We start from the raw sequence: 27,268 nt of genomic DNA, 5'->3' as shown, positions 1-27,268 counted from the left end.
TGTACACATGCATCGATTTTTCCTGATTTTTCTTATAGAAGCAAGTTCGAATCCTAAACAAATCAAATGGTTTTTGTGTCACTTTCAATCTACATTCCATTCGATGCACGCTCCCGTTTTCACAAAATCGAACAAAAAAAATCTACTGTGCAGCCAAGGAAATATCGAATTCTATCTAGTAAATCGAATGTGTACAATGTACCATGAATGTATATCGAATTCGATATCTAATCCAAAAGTACAGATCTAATGCCAAATCGAATGGAAAGATCTAATGCCAGAGCGAATAGAAAATCCAATCTAACATCGAATCAAAAGCAAATCCATGTGTGTGTACATAGCTTAAGATTCTCAGCAAATCTGTGGGGCTCAAATGCAACTCATCTATAGTAAATAAATCTGAGCAGAAAATAATATTCAAACATATAATTAAAATGGGTACAGATATAAATAAATAAATAAATAAATAAATAAGAGATGGTTCCAAGGCAATATGAAGTAGGTGGAATATTAAAGAAAATCGAATATTGGGACAGTATAATAATTAGGAGCCCATTTATTAAATACAATTTTGATTAAGATTCCCCAAAGGAGATATCTGCTGCAGGTCCTCCATTTCAGACAACAGACACATCCCCATAGGTTTCAATGGGGGCTTCAAAGTTATCAGCTTAAATCAAGCTCCAGAATGCAATGCCATCTACAGATAGCATTACACTACTGCAGTGATGGCTAACCTTGACACTCCAGCTGTTTTTGAACTACACATCCCAGCATGCCGTGCATCAGTTTTGGCATGGCCTAATAGCAAATCTGTATCAGGGCATGCTGGGATGTGTAGTTCAACAACAGCTGGTGTGTCAAGGTTAGCCATCACTGCCCTACTGGCTACAAACATGCACATTATTTAGGAAAGGCAACCTCTAGTGGTCCAGCCAGTACTTTAATATCGTTAATAAAATTCCAAATAGTAGCATGTGTTATACAACATCATATTTAGTTACTTCCAGCTCAAACTCCAAGAAGTATAAAGCAAAAGTAAATAAAACTATAATAAAATGTATTAATGTTAAGGCAGCATTACTAGTGTGCAGACTGCAGCCATGTTCTATACCTGGGGTAGCCAACCCTAGTCCTCGAGAGCTACCAACAGTGCATGTTTTGCAGGTCTCCTCACAGAGGCCCTTATTCTGTTCTAAGCGGTAACGGCCGCATGCGGCCGTTCCGCCGATGTTTTCGCTCTGCGCATGTGCAGAGGGCACTCTGCGCATGTGCAGGCGAAATCGCCGCACAATTTTTATTAACGCCGCAAAGGGGGTGGATAGGGGCGTGAGGGGCTACTTAGCCTCATTTCCCTATGCATACGCCCCGCGTTTCATGGGCGTTCCCATGCAAACGCGGGGCGTACGCATGGTAATGAGGCTGTGACGCATGTGTTGGGGGCGGGCATCTGACATCGCCGGATGTCAGCTGCCCGCCCCCATACATGCTTTCACACGGACAAGTGTCCGTGAGGTCTATGGGTGCGGGAGCTGGTGGAGCGTGCGGCCCTGCCTTCGATGGTCGGTGACCATCGAATGCAGGGGGCTGCTCCAAGATGGTGGAGGCGTATCCCCCGCCATTTTCATGCGGACTGCCACATGTCCGCGTACGGACGGCCGTGGCGATCCGTATGGAAGGCGGGGATTCGCCTGCACGGTCGGAGCCGCATATGCGGCTCCGGCCGTTCCAACCAGAATAAGGGCCAGAATCACAAGTGAGCTAATTAGCTCCATCGGTTTATCTTTTAAAATGTGTCAGTGATTAATGAGTGCAGCTGTGCAGCAGCTAGGTTGTCTGGAAAATGTGAACTGTTGGTAGCTCTCGAGGGCTAGGGTTGGCTACCACTGTTCTATACTATAATAGCGTAAAGGATTTGTTGTAATACAGATCCATGATGAATGTGGTCTCTCTTTATCGTTCCCAAATGGACAGAGGCATATGAATAATAAAACAGAAAGGTTGTGATCATTTATGTTGCATAAACTATATCCCAAATCAACGAATTCTCATCACTCAGCCTGTATTTACTGTATCCTATACATTCATGCTTCTGTGCAATAGAGTGGTCTGCGCTGCTCGTTTAATAACACAATTACGAAGTACACATTCTAGATTAAGTGATAATATCACATTTTAGTAAATCTACACTAAATGAAAAATAATTACAGGCAGGTGCTTATTTGTAATCTACAGTATCACTTCATGGCACTGTATTCCCAAGTAGAAGAATAACTAACAGTAAAAGCAGAGCTTGACTATATAAAATAAAATCATAATTTGTAAAAAATAAAATAATATTGATTGAGACCGCATTTAATATTGCTTACTGTACATTAACCTTTGTCTAAAAAGAATGCTAATAACACGAGAGGCAAGAGGTGCGATACTAATGCTGGCTTTACCATAAACAGCAGCCCAGTGTTAGCACACCTCATTTATTGAGGTATAGAGATAAAAAATGCTTTATAGTGGTGTCTGCTACTTCTGTCTCTCCTGCGGCTTCCAGCTTTACACTCCAGCTGAGCTTCCTCCAACAGCAGTCTGGTAGATTCCAATAAATGAAGAGATAGTTCCCATTAGACCAACCAACCATGGGGGTGAACATCCGCCCCACATAAAACCAGGAGGCATCCAGTGAATGGCATTTACTAGATCAGAAGAGCAGCTGATGATGCACAAAAGTTCTGATTTCATTAGGAATTTAATTTCCCCACGGCTCTTGGGCGGGTCACTCCTACATAAAATAAATAAAACAGATGTACAACTTATAAATCATTTTCTAAAGTATCCATCCTTACTATCCTCACTAATAGGGGTGTATGCTGTAGACAATAAATAACAGGGTGAATGTGGTGGAGAACAAGGTGGGGAGGGGTGGGGAGCAATGCGCAGCCGATAGTAAAAAATAAAATAATAATAAATAAAAATCAAAGGCTTAACATAGAAAACTACAAGAAAGTATGAAAGACAGGGATATTGTCAAGCTTTAAAAGAGAGATGTGGTCCATATCAACCAATCAGCTCCTGTCATTTATCTAACACAGTCTTTGACATTTCGATTAAAAGCTTATTGTTGCTTTGCAACCTCTGCACTTTGGGAGTAATTCAGACCTGCTTGCTAGGCTGTGTATATTCGCTGCCTAGCGAGCAGGTAAAAGCCACCCCGCCAAATACACGCCCCCCTGTTGCCCGATTCCTGCACTATGATGCGAGCAGATGTGTACGCACAGAGGAAACATCATTCCACGGTTACTCACCATGGAATGATTTTCCCTGTTTGCAGATAAAAGTAAGCCAGGCTGCACAGCCTTCTGTGAATTGGGGACGGTTGCTGACGTCATGTGACATCATTGGCCCGCCCCAAGCAGGCAGGGGCACGCCTGCGCTTGCTGGGGTCTGCCCAGCATATCTATGAGCATGCCCACTATTTTTGTGGGCACGCCCATGAAATGCTGGGCGGACCCCAACGAACTCCCCCTGTCTGTCACTCAGGCTGGAAGTGTCTTGGCAAAGAGAAAATTAGCTGAAGGCGCTCGTAGCCGGGCCCTGCACATGCACATTGGCGACAATCCACGGAGCAAAAATATCAGGAACCTACATGAACAGGTATGAATCGGACCCTTTATCTTTGTCCAGGGCTTGAAACATCCTGTCCTAAAACATACAATTATAGGTGTGGCCGGGAGCCCCGTCCTACAAGATAAACTTTTTGCCACCTTTGCCGAAATGGCGCTAGGCTACTTTTGTTTAGTACTGTGGTTAAATATGTTATATGTAGTGTTTTATGTAGTGTTTTATGCATGCAAAATACACTGCCCTGTTTAAAATATAGCAGTTTTATAAAATGGTGGTATTTTATGCAGCCTAGTTTATCATAAAAGCACAAAATGATTTTGTGACTGAAAATAAAAACTTTTTTTTTTTTACATATTTGCTTTATGGTGTGTACACACAGCAGGATATGCCGTGAGATGTGAGTCCCGATGCGATCAGATCGTATCGGGACACGAATCTCACGGCATGCATGCAGAGGGACAATTTGGTCTATATAGTGCAGATCTGCACTATATAGTCTTGGCTGCCCTCTCTATTTCACTGCCAATTTGCGCTGACACGGGAGCTCACAAGCCCTAAAAAAGCATGCAATATGGCTTCCGATGTTCACTAGATCGGCAACATCGGAAGCCATATCAGCCCGTGTGTACACACCATTAGTAATACAGTTACACTTACATAATAAAACAAAACCAAAAAAACTTACCCTAAATGTTTTCCTTTGCTTCTTCTTAACCTAAGTAAATTTCTTAAAGATCTGTTGGTGAAAGTATATAGTAAAGATGTACATTTTTCATTACTGTAATACTCCAATATAAAGACTTTGACAGCACAGACTCCATTCAATGAGTCTTTAGTAACAATATTGGACCAGACCAATTGACACATAGGGCAAAATGTAATAGGTTGCAATTTTTTAGCATAACCATCTTAGAGCCGGTCCTGGTTTCAGAAATACGGGAGACACAATAAATAGGAGTCCCCCGTATTTCAAAGACCAGCAGCGGGCTCTTGGTTACAAAAATATGTAGGTGTTCCCCGCGTTTTTATGCCACAAAGGGGGGATGACTTTTTACACAAGATCTTGTGGCTGTCAACTCACATACAGGGGAGCAATGTTTAGCAACTGCGCATAAACCATTATGCGCATGTGCAGCCACTTTGTGCGAGCAGGCAAATTGCTTATTCGCCGGCCTGTTCACACCTAACAGTGTGGGTGTCGGGTGAGGGGTTGTGCCCATGGGAATGCCCAGAGTTTCATGGGCGTCCATGGCGCAGGTGCGGAGAGTGGGCAGCTGATGTCAGCTTTCAAAGGGTAATGTGTACTAGACACATATGTTGCATTCCAAAAAGGCCCTCCTGCGAGCTTCAGAATATATATATGGATGAAAAGAAACGTCCCTATCTTACAAGGAGCGTTCCTCTTCTCCGCCTTAGGAAAGTTTGATGTATATTCACCAAAGTGTATCCTTATCACATGAGCATATAGAATGGTGTATGACCCTGCACCACACTTCAGAGTAGAGGAAGAGGTACCATACGTCCCTTGTGAGGGATTGGCGTCTCCTCTTCTCCGAATGATAATAGATTTCACCAAATACTGGATTACATCGGTATCCTTCCTTCCTCCATATAATCATCCATATGTCGGGAAACCATATAGGAGCAAAATAGAACCAGATATAGTGTAATAAAATCTTATTTATTGGGTCTGTTAGCTGATGTCAGCTGCCCGCCCACATCCTGTACAGGGAGGCCGCAGATCTAGGACACCAGATAGGTGTCTTAGGTCTGCGAGCACTTGCAAAATCATTCGATGGTCGGCAACCATCGAATGATTTTGCCCCTGCACGCAAGGTATGCTAAACGATCATTCGCATGTGTACGGGGAAGGGGAGGGCCATACTGTAAATTTGATACATTGCTGGTAAGTGCAGCGCATTACATAATGACCTATATTTAGGTGACTATTTGCATCTCTACAAGAAATTGAAAGAGCGCAAATTCAATAGCTTCTTCCATTGTAGATTGTCATGGGCTGCATCTTGGGTGTAACTTCTATTTATACATGGCAAACTGGATGCATTGTTACATTAACTTAAAAATACTTGCAAGGTGCCCATGCATGTGATTTTTTTTTTCTTGCAATGTTCATATTCAGATGTAAGGAGTAAAATTGAGGTTACAACGATTTATATGCAAGAGAGAATTGATTTCTGACTGTAATTGCACAAGGAGCCAGTAGCAAGGGAGAGAGGAAGGCCAGGAATGAACAGATTCCCGTAATCAGGTGTGAAAATCAAGCCCATTGTCAACAAAGAGGCAGCGTGTGGGGGGGGGATGCAGTTGAAATCCAGGCGTTCAAAATCCCGACGCCCGAATCCTGAACACCGAAATCCCGACACTTAGAGGGAGAATAAATGAGTGTGCCGAGCGTAGCGAGGCACTAGGCCCGATGCGTGGCAAGCGCAGCAAGCCCGCAAGGGGGGGCAATCCACGTGTTAGTAGACACAGCAAATGAGGACATGTGGAAGGTGAACCAGAGTAGGGATGGGCATTGGTGCAGACGCCATCGATGTTTGGCATTGATTTGCGAAAAGGTGGGGTCCGCAAATTGCGGGAGGGGGTTGTGGGGGTCAGTGTATTGCGGGAGGGGGGGTTGCGGGGGGTCCGTGAATCGCGGGATGGGGCGCGAGGGTGCCGTGAATCGCGGGAGGGGGGTGCCATGAATCGTGGGAAGGGGGGACGGGACACAGGGGTCCGCGAACCGCGGGAGGGGGCAGGGGTCCACGAATCGCGGGAGGGGGGCTTGGGGGGGGTTGTGTGGTGTGAATCGCAGGAGGGGGGGCGCGAATCACGGGAGGGTGATGCGGGGGGTGCCGTGAATCATGGGAGGGGGCGTGGGGGGTCCACGAATCGTGGGAGGGGGGGCATGCCGTGAATCGTGGGAGGGGGGTCACGGGGGGTGCCTCGAATTGCGGGAGGGGGTGCCCACGAATCATGGGAGGGGATCGCGAATCGGGTGTGTGTGTGCCGTGAATCGCGGGACGGGGTCACAGGTGCCGCGAATCACGGGAGATCGCTAATCACGGGAAAAGGGGTCGCGGGGGTGTGTGTGTGTGCCGTGAATCGCGGGTGCCACAAATCGCGGGAGGGGCGTGTGGCGCGGGGGCCCGCCAATTGGGGGAGGGGGGGTTGGGGGCCCCGTGAATCACGGGAGGGGGGGGGTTTGCGGTGCTGGCAGAGGGGGGGGGGGGGGTTGCAGACCTGCCGCTCACTTGGTGGCTGTGGAGTAGCAGTGTCTTTGCCTGGCAGCATGGGGAGGCAGAGGGTGTCTGGCACTGTGGGCTGGTTCTCTGGCACTATGTGAGTGTGTGTGGGCGGAGTCAGAGGCTCTGATAGGCTATTGATTCCACCCAGCGTTATAGACACACTCACACATTGAGTGACAGATGTAGCCAAATATATGAGATGTAGATATATATATATATATATATATATATATACACATACACACACACACACACACACACATACATATGTATTATTGACATTAATACTCTTAGAGGTTATGGTACTTACTTGACAATTCCCATAATAAGCGAAAGACCCCACAGGGTCGTGCTGGCTGTCCACCAATTATCTGACTTGGTGTGTATAATGCCAGCATCTGCAGCCCAGGCTACATGCTCACATGGATAGTAGAGCTGGTCAAATATGTTGCCTATGACAGATATCAACCTCGTAAGATAATCTTCCTCCTGAGGAGTTTGATAAGATAACGTAAAAAAGATTACACTATTCTGATCTCTATTTCTATTTTTTAAAGAAAAAAAAAAATATTGATTTTGCAGTAATAGATCATTCTCCAATAACATGGACAATACTAACATTTTTAACACTATAATATGATGGAATTATGTAACGGTTTCAGAGACCAAGAAACTGATACATAGGGAATGCTTACACTGTAAGGAATATTATTTAGGAAGGTTGAACTGTAAATATTATTTAATACAGGGAATTACACACTGAATGACCCAATGGTGACATGGAAAATAATTAGGATATTGCCCGCTATGGAGAATAAATGCAGAAATCATGGAAACAGCATTCCTTGTTTTTTTGCTCTTCATGGTTATTTAGAGAATAATGGGCGTGAGTCACACCGCATCGCTGGGCTGCAAATTCACAGCCCTAACGATTATTAAATGATCGGTCATGCGCATGGTATGCAGTGCACACATGCAGGGTCCCCCAGGGAACAAAGCCAGTGAAGGTGATTGACAGCTGGTGGCTGTTTGTGGGCCATTGGGAGGGCTGCTGATGTCAGCGGTGGTCTCCATCTCCCCACGCCATCGCAGCACCGCGTAACCTAGACTTACTCGGCGGCTGCAAATAAGAGGATATCCATTCGATGGTGAGTAATTGGGAACGGGTTTTTCCCTGTGTGCATGGCTGCAAATGCATTAGCAGCAATGCAAAAGGGTGGGGTGAACACACACACACACAACTCTGGTGGGGTGGCGTTTACCTGATCGCTGGGCTTAGAACAATCACAGCCCAGTAATCAGGTCTGAATCAGCTGCACAGACAGATCGAAACACTTATGTGTATGTAGCCTAGTTCTGTGTAAACATTGGCTATGCTTTGAGGTGTTTCATCTGGTCCTTGATAGTGTAAGCTGATGAACAGACCTGCTTTCCCAGACCATACTGAAGAGAGTACGCGAGCATGGACAAGTCATCAAACAGTCTCAGTACTGTCCGGCAGTTGCTTAGTTGTGAGGCCACGATATTAAGGTTCTTTCCCCATTGCTGCTTTTCACCATGCTTCACTGTAATGATTCCGCCTAGCAGCTGGCAGCTGTAGCCCAGCGTCCGCATCTATAACAAGAATAAATATAAGCAAATACCAAAATAAGGTACCATCTATAATCTTTCCTTATTGAAAAGCACATATATTAAATTCAGAGCTATGTACACTTCTAGAGTCATAAACTCAAAGAACTGGAGAATGCCGGAATAACGGTTATAACATTTTACAACAGAGGTGGTATTTTAAGATAGTAGCGATTGCTATGAGGCGCCAGTGCTTTGGCTATAATACTGGCACTTAGCGATCACCAACACAGGAAACTCCGCAATGTTGCCGTATGGTTATTCTCAGAGATGAACGCAGCAGAACAATGCAACTGCTCATCCACAGGAATAGAATGCAGGCTAAAGAATGAGAGATAGACAGCCATTTCTGTAAAAGGCTAACTATCCCCATATACTGTATGATACATAGACAATGTCAGAGTAATAGAACATTACTGATTCATCTAGTGGCTTATAAAAATGAGCAGTTATGCAAAATGGCTAAATGAAGTATCCCCAATGTACTGGTATCTGGATGGCTGAGAGACGATGTCTAGGTTGACAGCCAATAGGGCAATATTGTCAAAGGGTTGATGTGGCTGTGGTCGACATGTGAAAAGGTTGACGTGAGTTTACTGGGATGTTTAAAAAAAATGTTTTTAACTCTTTCATACTTTGCCATCCATGTGGACTTTGCCTGGAAGTGGTTAAGTGCAGCTGTAGCAAAGCGAGGCAACTTGCCCAAAGCATGACGAGCAAAGTAGTACACTAATTGGGGATCCACATGTTCAGGTATCGACACCAAAAAAGGTGAAAATCTTGGGCCAGAGTTTATCTGTGGGCCTAGATTGAAATGGGCCGTTATTAAAGTGGGAAAACTGATTCATAACTACAGCGTTATACCAGATTCATTTTGATTCATCTGACTAATCATCTCTTGTCTCCAACAGGTAAAACACTGAACATCTCCTCTGTACTGCAGAGCATTACATCTATTGTGTGGGATTGATTTGTAGATCTAGGTAAAACACTGAACATCTCCTCTGTACTGCAGAGCATTACATCTATTGTGTGGGATTGATTTGTAGATCTAGGTAAAACACTGAACATCTCCTCTGTACTGCAGAGCATTACATCTATTGTGTGGGATTGATTTGTAGATCTAGGTAAAACACTGAACATCTCCTCTGTACTGCAGAGCATTACATCTATTGTGTGGGATTGATTTGTATATCTAGGATAAAACACTGAACATCTCCTCTGTGTAATTCACAACAGTACCTAGCCTGTGTGTACGGAGGAATTTATTTTTATTCTAAGGCGGAGAAACGCGTCTTGGAAGCCCGATACAGCCCGGTGCCAGGATCCCGTTACGCTGCATTCAACAGCGCTACTTCACCGCTGACATTGGTGAGCTATCCTGACTTACATCCTCAAAGGAGTTTTAACTCTCTGGACACTTGCTACCTGGAGCTGGTCTCTATAATACCAACACAAGACTGCTCGGATATAGGAAAAAGTGGACTGAGATCTCCATGATCCACCAAAAAGGATCTTGCAGGATAAATATCTTTGAAACGGGACTGGTAACTATTGCCACATCTATAAATGCCTCAGAATATGCCTCAAAATATAGCTTAAGCCTCATTTGAAATATATCGCTCTGCACAATACAAATTGTATGCATTATATGTTCTGTGTTGTTTGTCTTGTATGTCTATTTGAGTGTATATGACATGTATAATATGCTTTTTTATTAAAACAAGTGATATCACAGAAAATATGTTTTAAATTGTGCTTTGTGGTAGAGCAGCGCCACCTTGTGGTAGTTTTCTATCACTCCCCAGGTTGTTCAGTTCTACAAAGGTTCACAATACCTTTGATAAGGGGCTGCAGCTATACCTAAAGTTAATTACCATTGAATGCCTGATACCCATTTAATTGAACTAATTGTCCTAATTATACCAGCGCTTTTGTGTGGCCCATGGTCACTACCCCTCCCTAACTTTTTCCAGTGTCGACCTTGTGCATTTCAATGTTTTGGGGTTGACCTAGCATTACTAGACCTCCAATATCTGCTGGAGTCCCTCCAGCAGCAGCCACAGACCCATAGGAATCTATGGGGGTATGCAAAGAAATGAGATTTGCCAAGCTCTAGACCTGATCGGTTAATGCAATATCCACATAGTTACTCTACAGCAGCTCATGGGCTACTCATTTTCTACTTTTTACATTATCCACAACACATACTAGATTCCCACTAGTAACTCCCATTTGATTAAGCCAGAGGCTCCCAAACTCCGTCAGGGGCGGATTGGGATGAAAAACCAGCCCGGTAAATTTTTGGGAGCAGCACTCATGGAGCCGGTTTCTATTTAGGGGTGGGGTTTGTCAAGAGGGGCGGGATCCCTCCTCATGTGGCCTTAGTTCAGGGATGGGGAACCTTTGGCTCTCCAGCTGTTGCGGAACTACATGTGGCCATGCTACAACTGTTGCAGGGCATGCTGGGATGTGTAGTTCAACAACAGCTGGAGGGCCAAAGGTCCCCTATCCCTGCCTTAGTTGAACACAGTCACAGCCGTCCTTGTGTATTTTGCTGCATTTGCGTATGTGACTATGATAATGCCGCTACTAAACCCTTCCATGGTACGCCCCATGTCACACACATTGTCCCCCCACAGGAAAAAAAATAAAACAAAACAAATTGCGGTACAGGAAAAATAAACAGACATATTGTCCTCAATAGGAATAAATAAAACACAGTGACAACCGAAATGTAATTACAAACAAAAACATTGGCCCCAACGGGGGGAGATAAAAACCTTAACCCAATCATAAAAAAACACATTGGTCCCTACTGGAATGATTAAAATATATTGGCCCCACACTCTCCCCTGTGCTACTGTATATCACACCACCTCCCCCTGCGCTAGATCACACCACCTCCCCCTGCGCTAGATCACACCCCCTCCCCCTGCGCTAGATCACACCCCCTCCCCCTGCGCTAGATCACACCCCCTCCCCCTGAGCTAGATCACACCCCCTCCCCCTGAGCTAGATCACACCCCCTCCCCCTGCGCTAGATCACACTCCCTCCCCCTGCGCTAGATCACACTCCCTCCCCCTGCGCTAGATCACACCCCCTCCCCCTGCGCTACTGTATATCACACCACATCCCCCTGCGCTAGATCACACTCCCTCCCTTTAAAGCCTGTTCTCTATCACACACACTCCGTCCCACTGCACTATACGACTTTCCCTCCCCCTGCGCTATATCACACACCCTCACCTGCGGTCTTCTCCATATCTGGCTGTCTATATTAGGACGCTCAGTGGCCCATTGGGCGGGTCACCGAGCATCCTCACACAGACAGCAAGAGAGCTCCCCCTTCCACCCAGCGCGCTGCCCTTCCACCCTGGCCACTGCTCTCCCTTCCTCACTGTGTGCTGTAGAGAGCAGCTGCCAGTCGCTGGAGAGACCCTGTTGCTGAATTCAGGATACTCTCCTCCCGGGCCTCACTGACTGAATAAAGCAGTGCAGGTACTGTTCATTCTGTACCTGCTCTGTCAGTGTGTTTGGGAGGGGAGGGGGGGCGCCATGATTTATATTGGCAGGGGGGAGCTACATTTCTAGTTACACCACTGTCACACAACTCACCCTGCATTCTGTACTCTATTACACAGATATACTCCCTCGGCCACGTCCTGTATTCTATCACACACTCTCTCCCCCTGTTGTCTGCGCTCTATCACACTGATGTTCTCCTTCACCCTGCGGTCTGCGCTCTATTACACTGACACGCTCCCTCTCCCCAAGGCATAAGCTCTATCACACTGACACCCTCCCTCTCCCCGAGGTGTAAGTTCTATCACACTGACACGCTCCCTCTCCCCAAGGCATAAGCTCTATCACACTGACACCCTCCCTCTCCCCGAGGTATAAGTTCTATCACACTGACACGCTCCCTCTCCCCGAGGCGTAAGTTCTATCACACTGACACGCTCCCTCTCCCCGAGGCATAAGCTCTAACACACTGACACGCTCCCCCTCCCCATAGCATAAGCTCTATCGCACTAACACACTCCCTCTCCCTGAGGCGAAAGCTCTATTACACTGACATGCTCCCTCTCCCCGAGGCGTAAGCTCTATTACACTGACACGCTCCCTCTCCCCGTGGCGTAAGCTCTATCGCACTGACGCGCTCCCTCTCCCCGAGGCGTAAGCTCTATCACACTGACACGCTTCCTCTCCCCAAGGCGTAAGCTCTATCGCACTGACACGCTCCCTCTCCCTGAGGCGTACGCTCTATCGCACTGACACACTCCCTCTCCCCAAGGGGTAAGCTCTATCACACTGACACGCTCCCTCTCCCAAAGGCGTACGCTCTATCACACTGACACGCTCCCTCTCCCCGAGGCGTAAGCTCTATCACACTGACACGCTCCCTCTCCCCGAGGCATAAGCTCTATCACACTGACACGCTCCCCCTCCCCGAGGCGTACGCTCTATCACACTGACACACTCCCTCTCCCCGAGGAGTAAGCTCTATCACACTGACACGCTCCCTCTCCCAAAGGCGTACGCTCTATCACACTGACACGCTCCCTCTCCACGAGGCGTAAGCTCTATCACACTGACACGCTCCCCCTCCCTATAGGGTAAGCTCTATCACACTGACACGCTCCCTCTCCCCGAGGCATAAGCTCTATCACACTGACACGCTCCCTCTCCCCGAGGCATAAGCTCTATCACACTGACACGCTCCCCCTCCCCGAGGCGTACGCTCTATCACACTGACACGCTCCCTCTCCCCGAGGAGTAAGCTCTATCACACTGACACGCTCCCTCTCCACGAGGCGTAAGCTCTATCACACTGACACGCTCCCCCTCCCTATAGGGTAAGCTCTATCACACTGACACGCTCCCTCTCCCCAAGGCATAAGCTCTATCACACTGACACGCTCCCCCTCCCCGAGGCGTACGCTCTATCACACTGACATGCTCCCTCTCCCCGAGGAGTAAGCTCTATCACACTGACACGCTCCCTCTCCCAAAGGCGTATGCTCTATCACACTGACACGCTCCCTCTCCCCGAGGCATAAGCTCTATCACACTGACACGCTCCCTCTCCCTATAGGGTAAGCTCTATCGCACTGACACGCTCCCTCTCCCTAAGGCGTAAGCTCTATCACACTGACACGCTCCCTCTCCCCAAGGCATAAGCTCTATCGCACTAACACACTCCCTCTCCCTGAGGCGAAAGCTCTATTGCACTGACACGCTCCCTCTCCCCGAGGCGTAAGCTCTATCACACTGACACGCTCCCTCTCCCCGAGGCATAAGCTATATCACACTGACACGCTCCCTCTCCCCAAGGGGTAAGCTCTATCACACTGACACGCTCCCTCTCCCCGAGGCGTAAGTTCTATCACACTGACACGCTCCCTCTCCCCGAGGCATAAGCTCTAACACACTGACACGCTCCCCCTCCCCATAGCATAAGCTCTATCGCACTAACACACTCCCTCTCCCTGAGGCGAAAGCTCTATTACACTGACACGCTCCCTCTCCCCGAGGCGTAAGCTCTATCACACTGACACGCTCCCTCTCCCCGTGGCGTAAGCTCTATCGCACTGACGCGCTCCCTCTCCCCGAGGCGTAAGCTCTATCACACTGACACTCTTCCTCTCCCCAAGGCGTAAGCTCTATCGCACTGACACGCTCCCTCTCCCTGAGGCATACGCTCTATCGCACTGACACACTCCCTCTCCCCAAGGGGTAAGCTCTATCACACTGACACGCTCCCTCTCCCAAAGGCGTATGCTCTATCACACTGACACGCTCCCTCTCCCCGAGGCGTAAGCTCTATCACACTGACACGCTCCCTCTCCCGAGGCATAAGCTCTATCACACTGGCACGCTCCCCCTCCCCGAGGCGTACGCTCTATCACACTGACACGCTCCCTCTCCCCGAGGCATAAGCTCTATCACACTGACACGCTCCCCCTCCCCGAGGCGTATGCTCTATCACACTGACACGCTCCCTCTCCCCGAGGCATAAGCTCTATCACACTGACACGCTCCCCCTCCCAAAGGCGTACGCTCTATCACACTGACACGCTCCCTCTGCACGAGGCGTAAGCTCTATCACACTGACACGCTCCCCCTCCCTATAGGGTAAGCTCTATCACACTGACACGCTCCCCCTCCCCGAGGAGTAAGCTCTATCACACTGACATGCTCCCTCTCCCCGAGGAGTAAGCTCTATCACACTGACACGCTCCCTCTCCCAAAGGCGTACGCTCTATCACACTGACACGCTCCCTCTGCACGAGGCGTAAGCTCTATCACACTGACACGCTCCCCCTCCCTATAGGGTAAGCTCTATCACACTGACACGCTCCCCCTCCCCGAGGAGTAAGCTCTATCACACTGACATGCTCCCTCTCCCCGAGGAGTAAGCTCTATCACACTGACACGCTCCCTCTCCCAAAGGCGTATGCTCTATCACACTGACACGCTCCCTCTCCCCGAGGCATAAGCTCTATCACACTGACACGCTCCCCCTCCCTATAGGGTAAGCTCTATCGCACTGACACGCTCCCTCTCCCTAAGGTGTAAGCTCTATCACACTGACACGCTCCCTCTCCCCAAGGCATAAGCTCTATCGCACTGACACGCTCCCTCTCCCCGAGGCGTAAGCTCTATCACACTGACACGCTCCCTCTCCCCGAGGCATACGCTCTATCACACTGACACGCTCCCTCTCCCAAAGGCGTACGCTTTATCACACTGACACGCTCCCTCTCCCCGAGGCGTAAGCTCTATCACACTGACACGCTCCCTCTCCCCGAGGCGTAAGCACTATCGCACTGACACGCTCCCTCTCCCCGAGGCGTAAGCTCTATCGAACTGACGCGCTTCCTCTCCCCGAGGCGTAAGCTCTATCGCACTGACACGCTCCCTCTCCCCGAGGCGTACGCTCTATCACACTGAGACTCTCCCTCTGCCCAAGGCATAATCTCTATCATACTGACACGCTCCCTCTCCCTGAGGCATAAGCTCTATCCCACTGACATGCTCCCTCTCCCCGAGGCGTAAGCTCTATCGCACGGACACGCTCCCTCTCCCAAAGGCATACGCTCTATCACACTGACACACTCCCTCTCCCCGAGGCGTAAGCTCTATCGCACTGACACGCTTCATCTCCCCGAGGCGTAAGCTCTATCGCACTGACACACTCCCTCTCCCCAAGGAGTAAGCTCTATCACACTGACACGCTCCCTCTCCCAAAGGCGTAAGCTCTATCGCACTGACACGCTCCCTCTCCCCGAGGCGTAAGCTCTATCACACTGACACGCTCCATCTCCACGAGGCGTACTCTCTATCACACTGACACACTCCCTCTCCCCAAGGCATACGCTCTATCACACTGACACGCTCCCTCTCCCCGAGGCATAAGCTCTAACACACTGACACGCTCCCCCTCCCCATAGCATAAGCTCTATCGCACTAACACACTCCCTCTCCCTGAGGCGAAAGCTCTATTACACTGACACGCTCCCTCTCCCCGAGGCGTAAGCTCTATCACACTGACACTCTTCCTCTCCCCAAGGCGTAAGCTCTATCGCACTGACACGCTCCCTCTCCCCGAGGCGTAAGCTCTATCACACTGACACGCTCCCTCTCCCTGAGGCGTACGCTCTATCGCACTGACACACTCCCTCTCCCCAAGGGGTAAGCTCTATCACACTGACACGCTCCCTCTCCCAAAGGCGTATGCTCTATCACACTGACACGCTCCCTCTCCCCGAGGCGTAAGCTCTATCACACTGACACGCTCCCTCTCCCAAAGGCGTATGCTCTATCACACTGACACGCTCCCTCTCCCCGAGGCGTAAGCTCTATCACACTGACACGCTCCCTCTCCCGAGGCATAAGCTCTATCACACTGACACGCTCCCCCTCCCCGAGGCGTACGCTCTATCACACTGACACACTCCCTCTCCCCGAGGAGTAAGCTCTATCACACTGACACGCTCCCTCTCCCAAAGGCGTACGCTCTATCACACTGACACGCTCCCTCTCCACGAGGCGTAAGCTCTATCACACTGACACGCTCCCCCTCCCTATAGGGTAAGCTCTATCACACTGACACGCTCCCCCTCCCCGAGGAGTAAGCTCTATCACACTGACATGCTCCCTCTCCCCGAGGAGTAAGCTCTATCACACTGACACGCTCCCTCTCCCAAAGGCGTATGCTCTATCACACTGACACGCTCCCTCTCCCCGAGGCATAAGCTCTATCACACTGACACGCTCCCCCTCCCTATAGGGAAAGCTCTATCGCACTGACACGCTCCCTCTCCCTAAGGCGTAAGCTCTATCACACTGACACGCTCCCTCTCCCCAAGGCAAAAGCTCTATCGCACTGACACGCTCCCTCTCCCCGAGGCGTAAGCTCTATCACACTGACACGCTCCCTCTCCCCGAGGCGTACGCTCTATCACACTGACACGCTCCCTCTCCCAAAGGCGTACGCTTTATCACACTGACACGCTCCCTCTCCCCGAGGCGTAAGCTCTATCACACTGACACGCTCCCTCTCCCCGAGGCGTAAGCACTATCGCACTGACACGCTCCCTCTCCCCGAGGCGTAAGCTCTATCGAACTGACGCGCTTCCTCTCCCCGAGGCGTAAGCTCTATCGCACTGACACGCTCCCTCTCCCCGAGGCGTACGCTCTATCACACTGAGACTCTCCCTCTGCCCAAGGCATAATCTCTATCATACTGACACGCTCCCTCTCCCTGAGGCATACGCTCTATCCCACTGACATGCTCCCTCTCCCCGAGGCGTAAGCTCTATCGCACGGACACGCTCCCTCTCCCAAAGGCATACGCTCTATCACACTGACACACTCCCTCTCCCCGAGGCGTAAGCTCTATCGCACTGACACGCTTCATCTCCCCGAGGCGTAAGCTCTATCGCACTGACACACTCCCTCTCCCCAAGGAGTAAGCTCTATCACACTGACACGCTCCCTCTCCCAAAGGCGTAAGCTCTATCGCACTGACACGCTCCCTCTCCCTGAGGCGTAAGCTCTATCACACTGACACGCTCCATCTCCACGAGGCGTACTCTCTATCACACTGACACACCCCCTCTCCCCAAGGCATACGCTCTATCACACTGAGACTCTCCCTCTGCCCAAGGCATAAGCTCTATCATACTGACACGCTCCCTCTCCCCGAGGCATAAGCTCTAACACACTGACACGCTCCCCCTCCCCATAGCATAAGCTCTATCGCACTAACACACTCCCTCTCCCTGAGGCGAAAGCTCTATTACACTGACACGCTCCCTCTCCCCGAGGCGTAAGCTCTATCACACTGACACTCTTCCTCTCCCCAAGGCGTAAGCTCTATCGCACTGACACGCTCCCTCTCCCCGAGGCGTAAGCTCTATCACACTGACACGCTTCCTCTCCCCAAGGCGTAAGCTCTATCGCACTGACACGCTCCCTCTCCCTGAGGCGTACGCTCTATCGCACTGACACACTCCCTCTCCCCAAGGGGTAAGCTCTATCACACTGACACGCTCCCTCTCCCAAAGGCGTACGCTCTATCACACTGACACGCTCCCTCTCCCCGAGGCGTAAGCTCTATCACACTGACACGCTCCCTCTCCCCGAGGCATAAGCTCTATCACACTGACACGCTCCCCCTCCCCGAGGCGTACGCTCTATCACACTGACACACTCCCTCTCCCCGAGGAGTAAGCTCTATCACACTGACACGCTCCCTCTCCCAAAGGCGTACGCTCTATCACACTGACACGCTCCCTCTCCACGAGGCGTAAGCTCTATCACACTGACACGCTCCCCCTCCCTATAGGGTAAGCTCTATCACACTGACACGCTCCCTCTCCCCGAGGCATAAGCTCTATCACACTGACACGCTCCCTCTCCCCGAGGCATAAGCTCTATCACACTGACACGCTCCCCCTCCCCGAGGCGTACGCTCTATCACACTGACACGCTCCCTCTCCCCGAGGAGTAAGCTCTATCACACTGACACGCTCCCTCTCCACGAGGCGTAAGCTCTATCACACTGACACGCTCCCCCTCCCTATAGGGTAAGCTCTATCACACTGACACGCTCCCTCTCCCCAAGGCATAAGCTCTATCACACTGACACGCTCCCCCTCCCCGAGGCGTACGCTCTATCACACTGACATGCTCCCTCTCCCCGAGGAGTAAGCTCTATCACACTGACACGCTCCCTCTCCCAAAGGCGTATGCTCTATCACACTGACACGCTCCCTCTCCCCGAGGCATAAGCTCTATCACACTGACACGCTCCCTCTCCCTATAGGGTAAGCTCTATCGCACTGACACGCTCCCTCTCCCTAAGGCGTAAGCTCTATCACACTGACACGCTCCCTCTCCCCAAGGCATAAGCTCTATCGCACTAACACACTCCCTCTCCCTGAGGCGAAAGCTCTATTGCACTGACACGCTCCCTCTCCCCGAGGCGTAAGCTCTATCACACTGACACGCTCCCTCTCCCCGAGGCATAAGCTATATCACACTGACACGCTCCCTCTCCCCAAGGGGTAAGCTCTATCACACTGACACGCTCCCTCTCCCCGAGGCGTAAGTTCTATCACACTGACACGCTCCCTCTCCCCGAGGCATAAGCTCTAACACACTGACACGCTCCCCCTCCCCATAGCATAAGCTCTATCGCACTAACGCACTCCCTCTCCCTGAGGCGAAAGCTCTATTACACTGACACGCTCCCTCTCCCCGAGGCGTAAGCTCTATCACACTGACACGCTCCCTCTCCCCGTGGCGTAAGCTCTATCGCACTGACGCGCTCCCTCTCCCCGAGGCGTAAGCTCTATCACACTGACACTCTTCCTCTCCCCAAGGCGTAAGCTCTATCGCACTGACACGCTCCCTCTCCCTGAGGTGTACGCTCTATCGCACTGACACACTCCCTCTCCCCAAGGGGTAAGCTCTATCACACTGACACGCTCCCTCTCCCAAAGGCGTATGCTCTATCACACTGACACGCTCCCTCTCCCCGAGGCGTAAGCTCTATCACACTGACACGCTCCCTCTCCCGAGGCATAAGCTCTATCACACTGGCACGCTCCCCCTCCCCGAGGCGTACGCTCTATCACACTGACACGCTCCCTCTCCCCGAGGCATAAGCTCTATCACACTGACACGCTCCCCCTCCCCGAGGCGTATGCTCTATCACACTGACACGCTCCCTCTCCCCGAGGCATAAGCTCTATCACACTGACACGCTCCCCCTCCCAAAGGCGTACGCTCTATCACACTGACACGCTCCCTCTGCACGAGGCGTAAGCTCTATCACACTGACACGCTCCCCCTCCCTATAGGGTAAGCTCTATCACACTGACACGCTCCCTCTCCCAAAGGCGTACGCTCTATCACACTGACACGCTCCCTCTGCACGAGGCGTAAGCTCTATCACACTGACACGCTCCCCCTCCCTATAGGGTAAGCTCTATCACACTGACACGCTCCCCCTCCCCGAGGAGTAAGCTCTATCACACTGACATGCTCCCTCTCCCCGAGGAGTAAGCTCTATCACACTGACACGCTCCCTCTCCCAAAGGCGTATGCTCTATCACACTGACACGCTCCCTCTCCCCGAGGCATAAGCTCTATCACACTGACACGCTCCCCCTCCCTATAGGGTAAGCTCTATCGCACTGACACGCTCCCTCTCCCTAAGGCGTAAGCTCTATCACACTGACACGCTCCATCTCCACGAGGCGTACTCTCTATCACACTGACACGCTCCCTCTCCCCGAGGCGTAAGCTCTATCACACTGACACGCTCCCTCTGCCCGAGGCGTAAGCACTATCGCACTGACACGCTCCCTCTCCCCGAGGCGTAAGCTCTATCGAACTGACGCGCTTCCTCTCCCCGAGGCGTAAGCTCTTTCGCACTGACACGCTCCCTCTCCCCGAGGCGTACGCTCTATCACACTGAGACTCTCCCTCTGCCCAAGGCATAATCTCTATCATACTGACACGCTCCCTCTCCCTGAGGCATACGCTCTATCCCACTGACATGCTCCCTCTCCCCGAGGCGTAAGCTCTATCGCACGGACACGCTCCCTCTCCCAAAGGCATACGCTCTATCACACTGACACACTCCCTCTCCCCGAGGCGTAAGCTCTATCGCACTGACACGCTTCATCTCCCCGAGGCGTAAGCTCTATCGCACTGACACACTCCCTCTCCCCAAGGAGTAAGCTCTATCACACTGACACGCTCCCTCTCCCAAAGGCGTAAGCTCTATCGCACTGACACGCTCCCTCTCCCCGAGGCGTAAGCTCTATCACACTGACACGCTCCATCTCCACGAGGCGTACTCTCTATCACACTGACACACTCCCTCTCCCCAAGGCATACGCTCTATCACACTGAGACTCTCCCTCTGCCCAAGGCATAAGCTCTATCATACTGACACGCTCCCTCTCCCCGAGGCATAAGCTCTAACACACTGACACGCTCCCCCTCCCCATAGCATAAGCTCTATCGCACTAACACACTCCCTCTCCCTGAGGCGAAAGCTCTATTACACTGACACGCTCCCTCTCCCCGAGGCGTAAGCTCTATCACACTGACACTCTTCCTCTCCCCAAGGCGTAAGCTCTATCGCACTGACACACTCCCTCTCCCCAAGGGGTAAGCTCTATCACACTGACACGCTCCCTCTCCCAAAGGCGTATGCTCTATCACACTGACACGCTCCCTCTCCCGAGGCATAAGCTCTATCACACTGACACGCTCCCCCTCCCCGAGGCGTACGCTCTATCACACTGACACACTCCCTCTCCCCGAGGAGTAAGCTCTATCACACTGACACGCTCCCTCTCCCAAAGGCGTACGCTCTATCACACTGACACGCTCCCTCTCCACGAGGCGTAAGCTCTATCACACTGACACGCTCCCCCTCCCTATAGGGTAAGCTCTATCACACTGACACGCTCCCTCTCCCCGAGGCATAAGCTCTATCACACTGACACGCTCCCTCTCCCCGAGGCATAAGCTCTATCACACTGACACGCTCCCTCTCCCCGAGGAGTAAGCTCTATCACACTGACACGCTCCCTCTCCCAAAGGCGTATGCTCTATCACACTGACACGCTCCCTCTCCCCGAGGCATAAGCTCTATCACACTGACACGCTCCCCCTCCCTATAGGGTAAGCTCTATCGCACTGACACGCTCCCTCTCCCTAAGGCGTAAGCTCTATCACACTGACACGCTCCCTCTCCCCAAGGCATAAGCTCTATCGCACTGACACGCTCCCTCTCCCCGAGGCGTAAGCTCTATCACACTGACACGCTCCCTCTCCCCGAGGCGTACGCTCTATCACACTGACACGCTCCCTCTCCCAAAGGCGTACGCTTTATCACACTGACACGCTCCCTCTCCCCGAGGCGTAAGCTCTATCACACTGACACGCTCCCTCTCCCCGAGGCGTAAGCACTATCGCACTGACGCGCTCCCTCTCCCCGAGGTGTAAGCTCTATCCCACTGACACGCTCCCTCTCCCCGAGGCGTAAGCTCTATCGAACTGACGCGCTTCCTCTCCCCGAGGCGTAAGCTCTATCGCACTGACACGCTCCCTCTCCCCGAGGCGTACGCTCTATCACACTGAGACTCTCCCTCTGCCCAAGGCATAATCTCTATCATACTGACACGCTCCCTCTCCCTGAGGCATACGCTCTATCCCACTGACATGCTCCCTCTCCCCGAGGCGTAAGCTCTATCGCACGGACACGCTCCCTCTCCCAAAGGCATACGCTCTATCACACTGACACACTCCCTCTCCCCGAGGCGTAAGCTCTATCGCACTGACACGCTTCATCTCCCCGAGGCGTAAGCTCTATCACACTGACACGCTCCCTCTCCCCAAGGAGTAAGCTCTATCACACTGACACGCTCCCTCTCCCAAAGGCGTAAGCTCTATCGCACTGACACGCTCCCTCTCCCCGAGGCGTAAGCTCTATCACACTGACACGCTCCATCTCCACGAGGCGTACTCTCTATCACACTGACACACTCCCTCTCCCTGAGGCATACGCTCTATCCCACTGACATGCTCCCTCTCCCCGAGGCGTACGCTCTATCACACTGACACGCTCCCTCTTCCCGAGGCGTAAGCGCTATCACACTGACACACTCCCTCTCCCCGAGGCATAAGCTCTATCACACTGACACGCTCCCTCTCCCCGAGGCATACACTCTATCACAAGGACACGCTCACTTACCCTGCGCTCTATTACACTGAAGTGCTCCCTCATCCTGCGGCCTGCACTCTGACATTCTCTTTCAACTTCCGGCCTGCGCTCTATTACACTGACACTCTCCCCGAGACATACCATCTATCACACTGACATGCTCCCTCACCCTGCAGTGCCGGGGGGGGTGGGGGCAGGGGTACCTGTTGCCCGCTCCCCAGACGGCACAGCAGATACCCCCTTTGCAGGGGCGAACTGCCACCCTCGGCAAATGCCTAGACCTGCCTAGTGGTGGCGCCGGCCCTGCCCTCACAGCACAGACAGCAGCCACTGGTAAGTGTTTTGCTCTTTTCCATGAATGACTGGCTGCTGGCTGTGTCCCCCTTAAGCATTGTCTCCTTTTCATTGCTGATGAAAAGGAGACACTGAGCAATATGATTGCTGGTAATATATTGCCAGCAATCATATTTCTCTGTGTGTACACACCTCAACAAACACTTAAATCTCCAGTCTGGGCAGTCACTTCAGTTATCTCCCTCTTGCTGTGTGGATTGGAATCAGGCCAGTAGTTCTGTGTAGCTCCACCCCCCCATTGGGTCCATGTAGCTCCGCCCCCACAAGTCTGTGTAGCCCCGCCGAGTCCATAAAGTCTTATTTTTATTTTCCATAACTCTCTGTACCTGATCTGACTCTATGGAGCACCACCAACCCTGACTACCACATCACTGAAAGAGGGGATTTGCTTTTTGAGAAACTAAGATAACATGGGAAGGAAATGCCACAGAGTACTGTTTGAAGATCCTCCTGACAGAATAATTTAGCATATGTCTTACATTATAGACCCACAGGTAATGTTCTCAGGTTGTGTAATGGGGCATACACAGGGGGCAATTATTGGCTTTATTCTTAGTGATTGGTCTAGATTGCTTAGAAACGAAGCACAAATTTATCCGTGTGTGTATAGCCCCATTGCGATAGCAGTGCTCGTTACCCCGCATCCAGGGCTATTTTTGTGCAGGCTCTAGCAGGAACTGTGGCCCTTATTCTAGTTCACTCTTTCTGACAAAATATTTCTTAGATGGACAAAACCATGTGCACTGCAGGTGAGGCAGGTGTAAAACCCCACCCAAATCTAATTATCTCTGCACAAGTAACACCTGCCTCACCTGCAGTGCACATGGTTTTGTCCATCTAAGAAATATTTTGTCAGAAAGAGTGAACTAGAATAAGGGCCACAGTTCCTGCTAGAGCCTGCACAAAAATAGCCCTGCCCGCATCGCTATCGCTGGTTCATATTGGGTGTGGATCATTAGGTGGACAGTCAGAAGGTCAGCCACTATTGATCGACAGGCAAAAGATATAACACATAAAAAGTTTAACATGCATTAGGTGGACAGACCAAAAGGTCAACATGACGTGAGTTTTTCACGGTTTTCATGTCGATAAGGACACTGCATAACTGTACCATGTCCCCTTGCATGGCTCGCACGCTGTGCTTGGCCCACTTTTATATTCTCCCTCCATGCCCACTAGGATGGCAAAGTATGAACAAGTCGGTTTAAAAAAATAAAAACATGATAAACTCATATTGACCTTTTGCTTGTATCAACATTTTTCATGTGTCAAACTTTTGACTGTCAACCAATAGTGATCAAACTTTGGACCTAGACACTGACCTAATGACCGCATACCCTCAGATCATAGGAGCATGCAGACAAAGGCCACAGTAGATTGAATGCCTGGCAAGGGTGATGATGATCTCAATGTGTGTATGCCCCTTACGGTTCACCACAAAATTAGTTCTGCTGATTTGAAACTCGAGCAAGATTGCTACACACTCACCAGCCTGTCTCTGCCTCTGTATGATTCCAACACCTTTACCAGTCCAGATATTGCAGTTGCCATTGGGAACGTGTAATGGACCAATTACTCAAACGAGGACCTACAGTATGATGCACAACATATACGGTGAAGTTGAAATTCTAATGTTGCTTAGAGCTAAAACTACATTAGTAGCACACACTGAGATGCTCATGGAGTGGACTTCAGACTTCTGCGTCCCAGGCCTCCCTCTGACAGCAAGACACGCCTACACCAGTGGCATCTGTGCAGTTTCATTGGCCGTATGTGTGACACTCGGGGCCTCCTCTCCTGTCACGTGTGGCCTGCCGTGTACTGTGTGAGGCGAGCGTAGTCCTCCTCCTTGCTGCTGGCTGACGCTGGGAGCTAGGGAATACGCAAACAAAACAAAACAAAAAAAAACAACAGAGCTGCAGTGTAATGAATTTGATGATCTCCGATCAAATAAAGCTGGATTATAGTAAGGCGAATTGAGGGTGCCGGTGCTGCTGGCCCATGTTAGCTGAAAGCCCGCCGCTGCTTAGGTCGTGAAGTTACAGTACAGGCAGCATCCCCGGTTATTATACGCGGGGTCTCTGTGCTGTTCCCCCCCAGCCAAGTGCGCTGTTACACAGGATGAATGATGCCCAGTAGTACTAACCACTGTGCTACACGCTATGCCGCTGCCAGAGACCCGAGGGCAGCAGCTGTGTGTATGTGCTGCTGCGTTACTGGCCCCTATCCCGTACTACTTGTACACAGTCACACTCATACATACTGTAATCCCACAGGAGGCTCCGACCCGCATGCTCCTGCCCTGGCTGCAAGACGCCGGTGTGGCGTTACCATGATCGCTGTGTGCTGGGCGGTGTCGGGGCTGCTGCTGTCTCTTTAATGCGCCGTAGTATCATTACCTGAGGGTGCCCCGGGAACATGGCGGAGTCCGGCGGAGGGGAGTACGTCTCGCTCTCGCAGAGCAGGTGAGGAAACCCCGGGGACGCGGGAGGCCGTTCAATGACAGGCAGTAGGGGGAGTGCAAGGCAGGCCCCGGATGGAGCTGGCTAGTGGCGGTGCCACTACGGGAGTCCGGGGGATCCGGCAGGCCGCAGAAAAGGGGTGTGGAGCGGCCGGCGGGCTCCGGCACACTTACACACTATACTACGTACATACAGTAGGACAGGCAGCTTCTGTACAGTCACGCTGTGCACAGTGTGGGTGTAAAGTGCTGGTATAAACCTTCCGTGCTATGTGCTGGGGGGAGAGCGCAGCGCTACACATGAGTAATGTATTGTTCCTATGGTAAAGTATGCAGCGTCACTTTACAGTGATCCATGTATAGCGATGCACTAATTACTGTGTTTATGATCTTTATCTAGTGCATTTATATATGCACTATGGCCGTACGCCAGCATAATGCTAAGCCGCTCGGTAACACAGGGATCGGTGGTGATCGGTGCTGTCAAGTACAGCACCGATCACCACCGATGTGCAGCCCCCCCTCGAACCCGCCGGGCACTCACCCGGCAGCAGCAGCAGCTCCCCCGGCTCCCCCGGAGCGTCTGGAGCGCACGCAGCGCTGCCCTCCTCCCCCCTCCCCCCCGCAGCAGCAGCAGCATCAAGCTGCAGAAAAAGTAAAAAATCAAATATATGCACTGAAAAAATATATTTATATATATATATATATATATATATATATATATGTGTGTGTATGTGTGTATATATATATATATATATATATATATATATATATATATATATATGTGTGTGTGTATATATACCGCACCGATTACCACCGATCGCCAGCCCTCCCACCCGGCAGCCCCCCTCCCTCCCACCCACCCGGCTGCCGCAGCGCCAGCACCCCTCCCACCCCCCCGCCAGCCGCAGCGCCAGCCCCCCTCCCAAAGCTGGTGACTAAAATGGGGTCACTTGTGGGGGGGTTCCACTGTATTGGTGCTTCGGGGGTCTTGCTAATGCGACATAGCACCCACCATTCATTCCACCACCAAAAATCACTCCTTCCCTTCTGAGTCCTGCCATGCACCCAACTGGTATTTTTTGGTCACACGTGAGGCATTGCCGTACTCGGGAGAAATTGGGGCACAGATTTTGGGGTGCTTTGTCTCCTTCATTCCTTGTGAAAATAAAAAATTTTGAGCCAGAACTGCATTTTTCTGTAAAAAATTACATTTTTTTACACAAAAATGCAGATCTGGCTCAAAATTTTTCATTTTCACAAGGAATGAAGGAGACAAAGCACCCCAAAATCTGTGCCCCAATTTCTCCCGAGTACGGCAATGCCTCATGTGTGACCAAAAATACCAGTTGGGTGCATGGCAGGACTCAGAAGGGAAGGAGTGATTTTTGGATTTTGCAGCACAGATTCTGGTTGAATGACCCCCGAAACACCCATACAGTGGAACCCCCCCACAAGTGACCCCATTTTGCAAACTACACCCTTCAGGGAATTCATCAAGGGGTATAGTGTACATTTCAAACCCCCCGGGGTTTCACCAATTTTGATACAACTGAGCTGTGAAAATGAAAAATTAATTTTTTTCATTTTCACTGCCCAGTTGTACCACAATTGGTGAAACCCCTGGGGGTTTGAAATGTACACTATACCCCTAGATGAATTCCCTGAAGGGTGTAGTTTGCAAAATGGGGTCACTT

The 27,268-nt window shown here is 50.8% G+C and overlaps 2 protein-coding genes across 4 annotated transcripts in view; one reads left to right on the top strand and one right to left on the bottom strand.

Moving 5' to 3' along the window:
* Window positions 1–538: 538 nt before the first annotated feature.
* PEX11G (peroxisomal biogenesis factor 11 gamma) lies at window positions 539–26,174 on the bottom strand. 3 transcript variants are annotated; one of them, XM_083179401.1, is made up of 6 exons: window positions 26,116–26,174; window positions 24,599–24,982; window positions 8,295–8,483; window positions 7,180–7,358; window positions 4,304–4,354; window positions 539–2,776 (listed from the first exon to the last, which is right to left on the bottom strand). In XM_083179401.1, the coding sequence occupies exons 2-6, from the start codon at window positions 24,659–24,661 to the stop codon at window positions 2,551–2,553; spliced, it is 708 nt and encodes a 235-aa protein (XP_083035527.1). In that variant the 5' UTR covers window positions 24,662–24,982; window positions 26,116–26,174; the 3' UTR covers window positions 539–2,550. The 3 variants fall into 3 exon arrangements, with proteins under 3 accessions (XP_083035527.1, XP_083035526.1, XP_083035525.1); XM_083179400.1 differs by lacking the exon at window positions 26,116–26,174 and adding an exon at window positions 25,374–25,973; XM_083179399.1 differs by lacking the exon at window positions 26,116–26,174 and adding an exon at window positions 25,510–25,973.
* The window catches only part of KLHL26 (kelch like family member 26), a 92,495-nt gene continuing 90,307 nt past the window's right edge, over window positions 25,081–27,268 (top strand). Inside the window, exon 1 of the mRNA XM_083179398.1 lies at window positions 25,081–25,575. Coding sequence (XP_083035524.1) covers window positions 25,529–25,575 — 47 coding nt within the window. The 5' untranslated portion in view covers window positions 25,081–25,528. The remainder of the gene's footprint in view (window positions 25,576–27,268) is intronic.

This window comes from Crinia signifera, chromosome 1 (genome assembly GCF_055691185.1).
Source record: "Crinia signifera chromosome 1, ASM5569118v1, whole genome shotgun sequence".
In the NCBI taxonomy this organism is placed as follows: domain Eukaryota; kingdom Metazoa; phylum Chordata; class Amphibia; order Anura; family Myobatrachidae; genus Crinia; species Crinia signifera.
Note: the sequence above shows the minus strand (reverse complement) of the source record. Positions and strands in the feature narration are given on the sequence as shown.

What these genes read in the sequence shown, in the direction of transcription:
- PEX11G (XM_083179401.1), bottom strand. Translation starts at nt 24,661, where the DNA reads ATGGCAACTGCAATATCTGGACTGGTAAAGGTGTTGGAATCATACAGA. An exon ending in ACAGAGGCAGAGACAGGCTG is followed by an intron (nt 8,484 to 24,598) that starts GTGAGTGTGTAG and finishes TTCTTGTTATAG; the next exon opens with ATGCGGACGCTGGGCTACAG. An exon ending in AGCAAAGGAAAACATTTAGG is followed by an intron (nt 2,777 to 4,303) that starts GTAAGTTTTTTT and finishes TATTTTATGTAG; the next exon opens with GAGTGACCCGCCCAAGAGCC.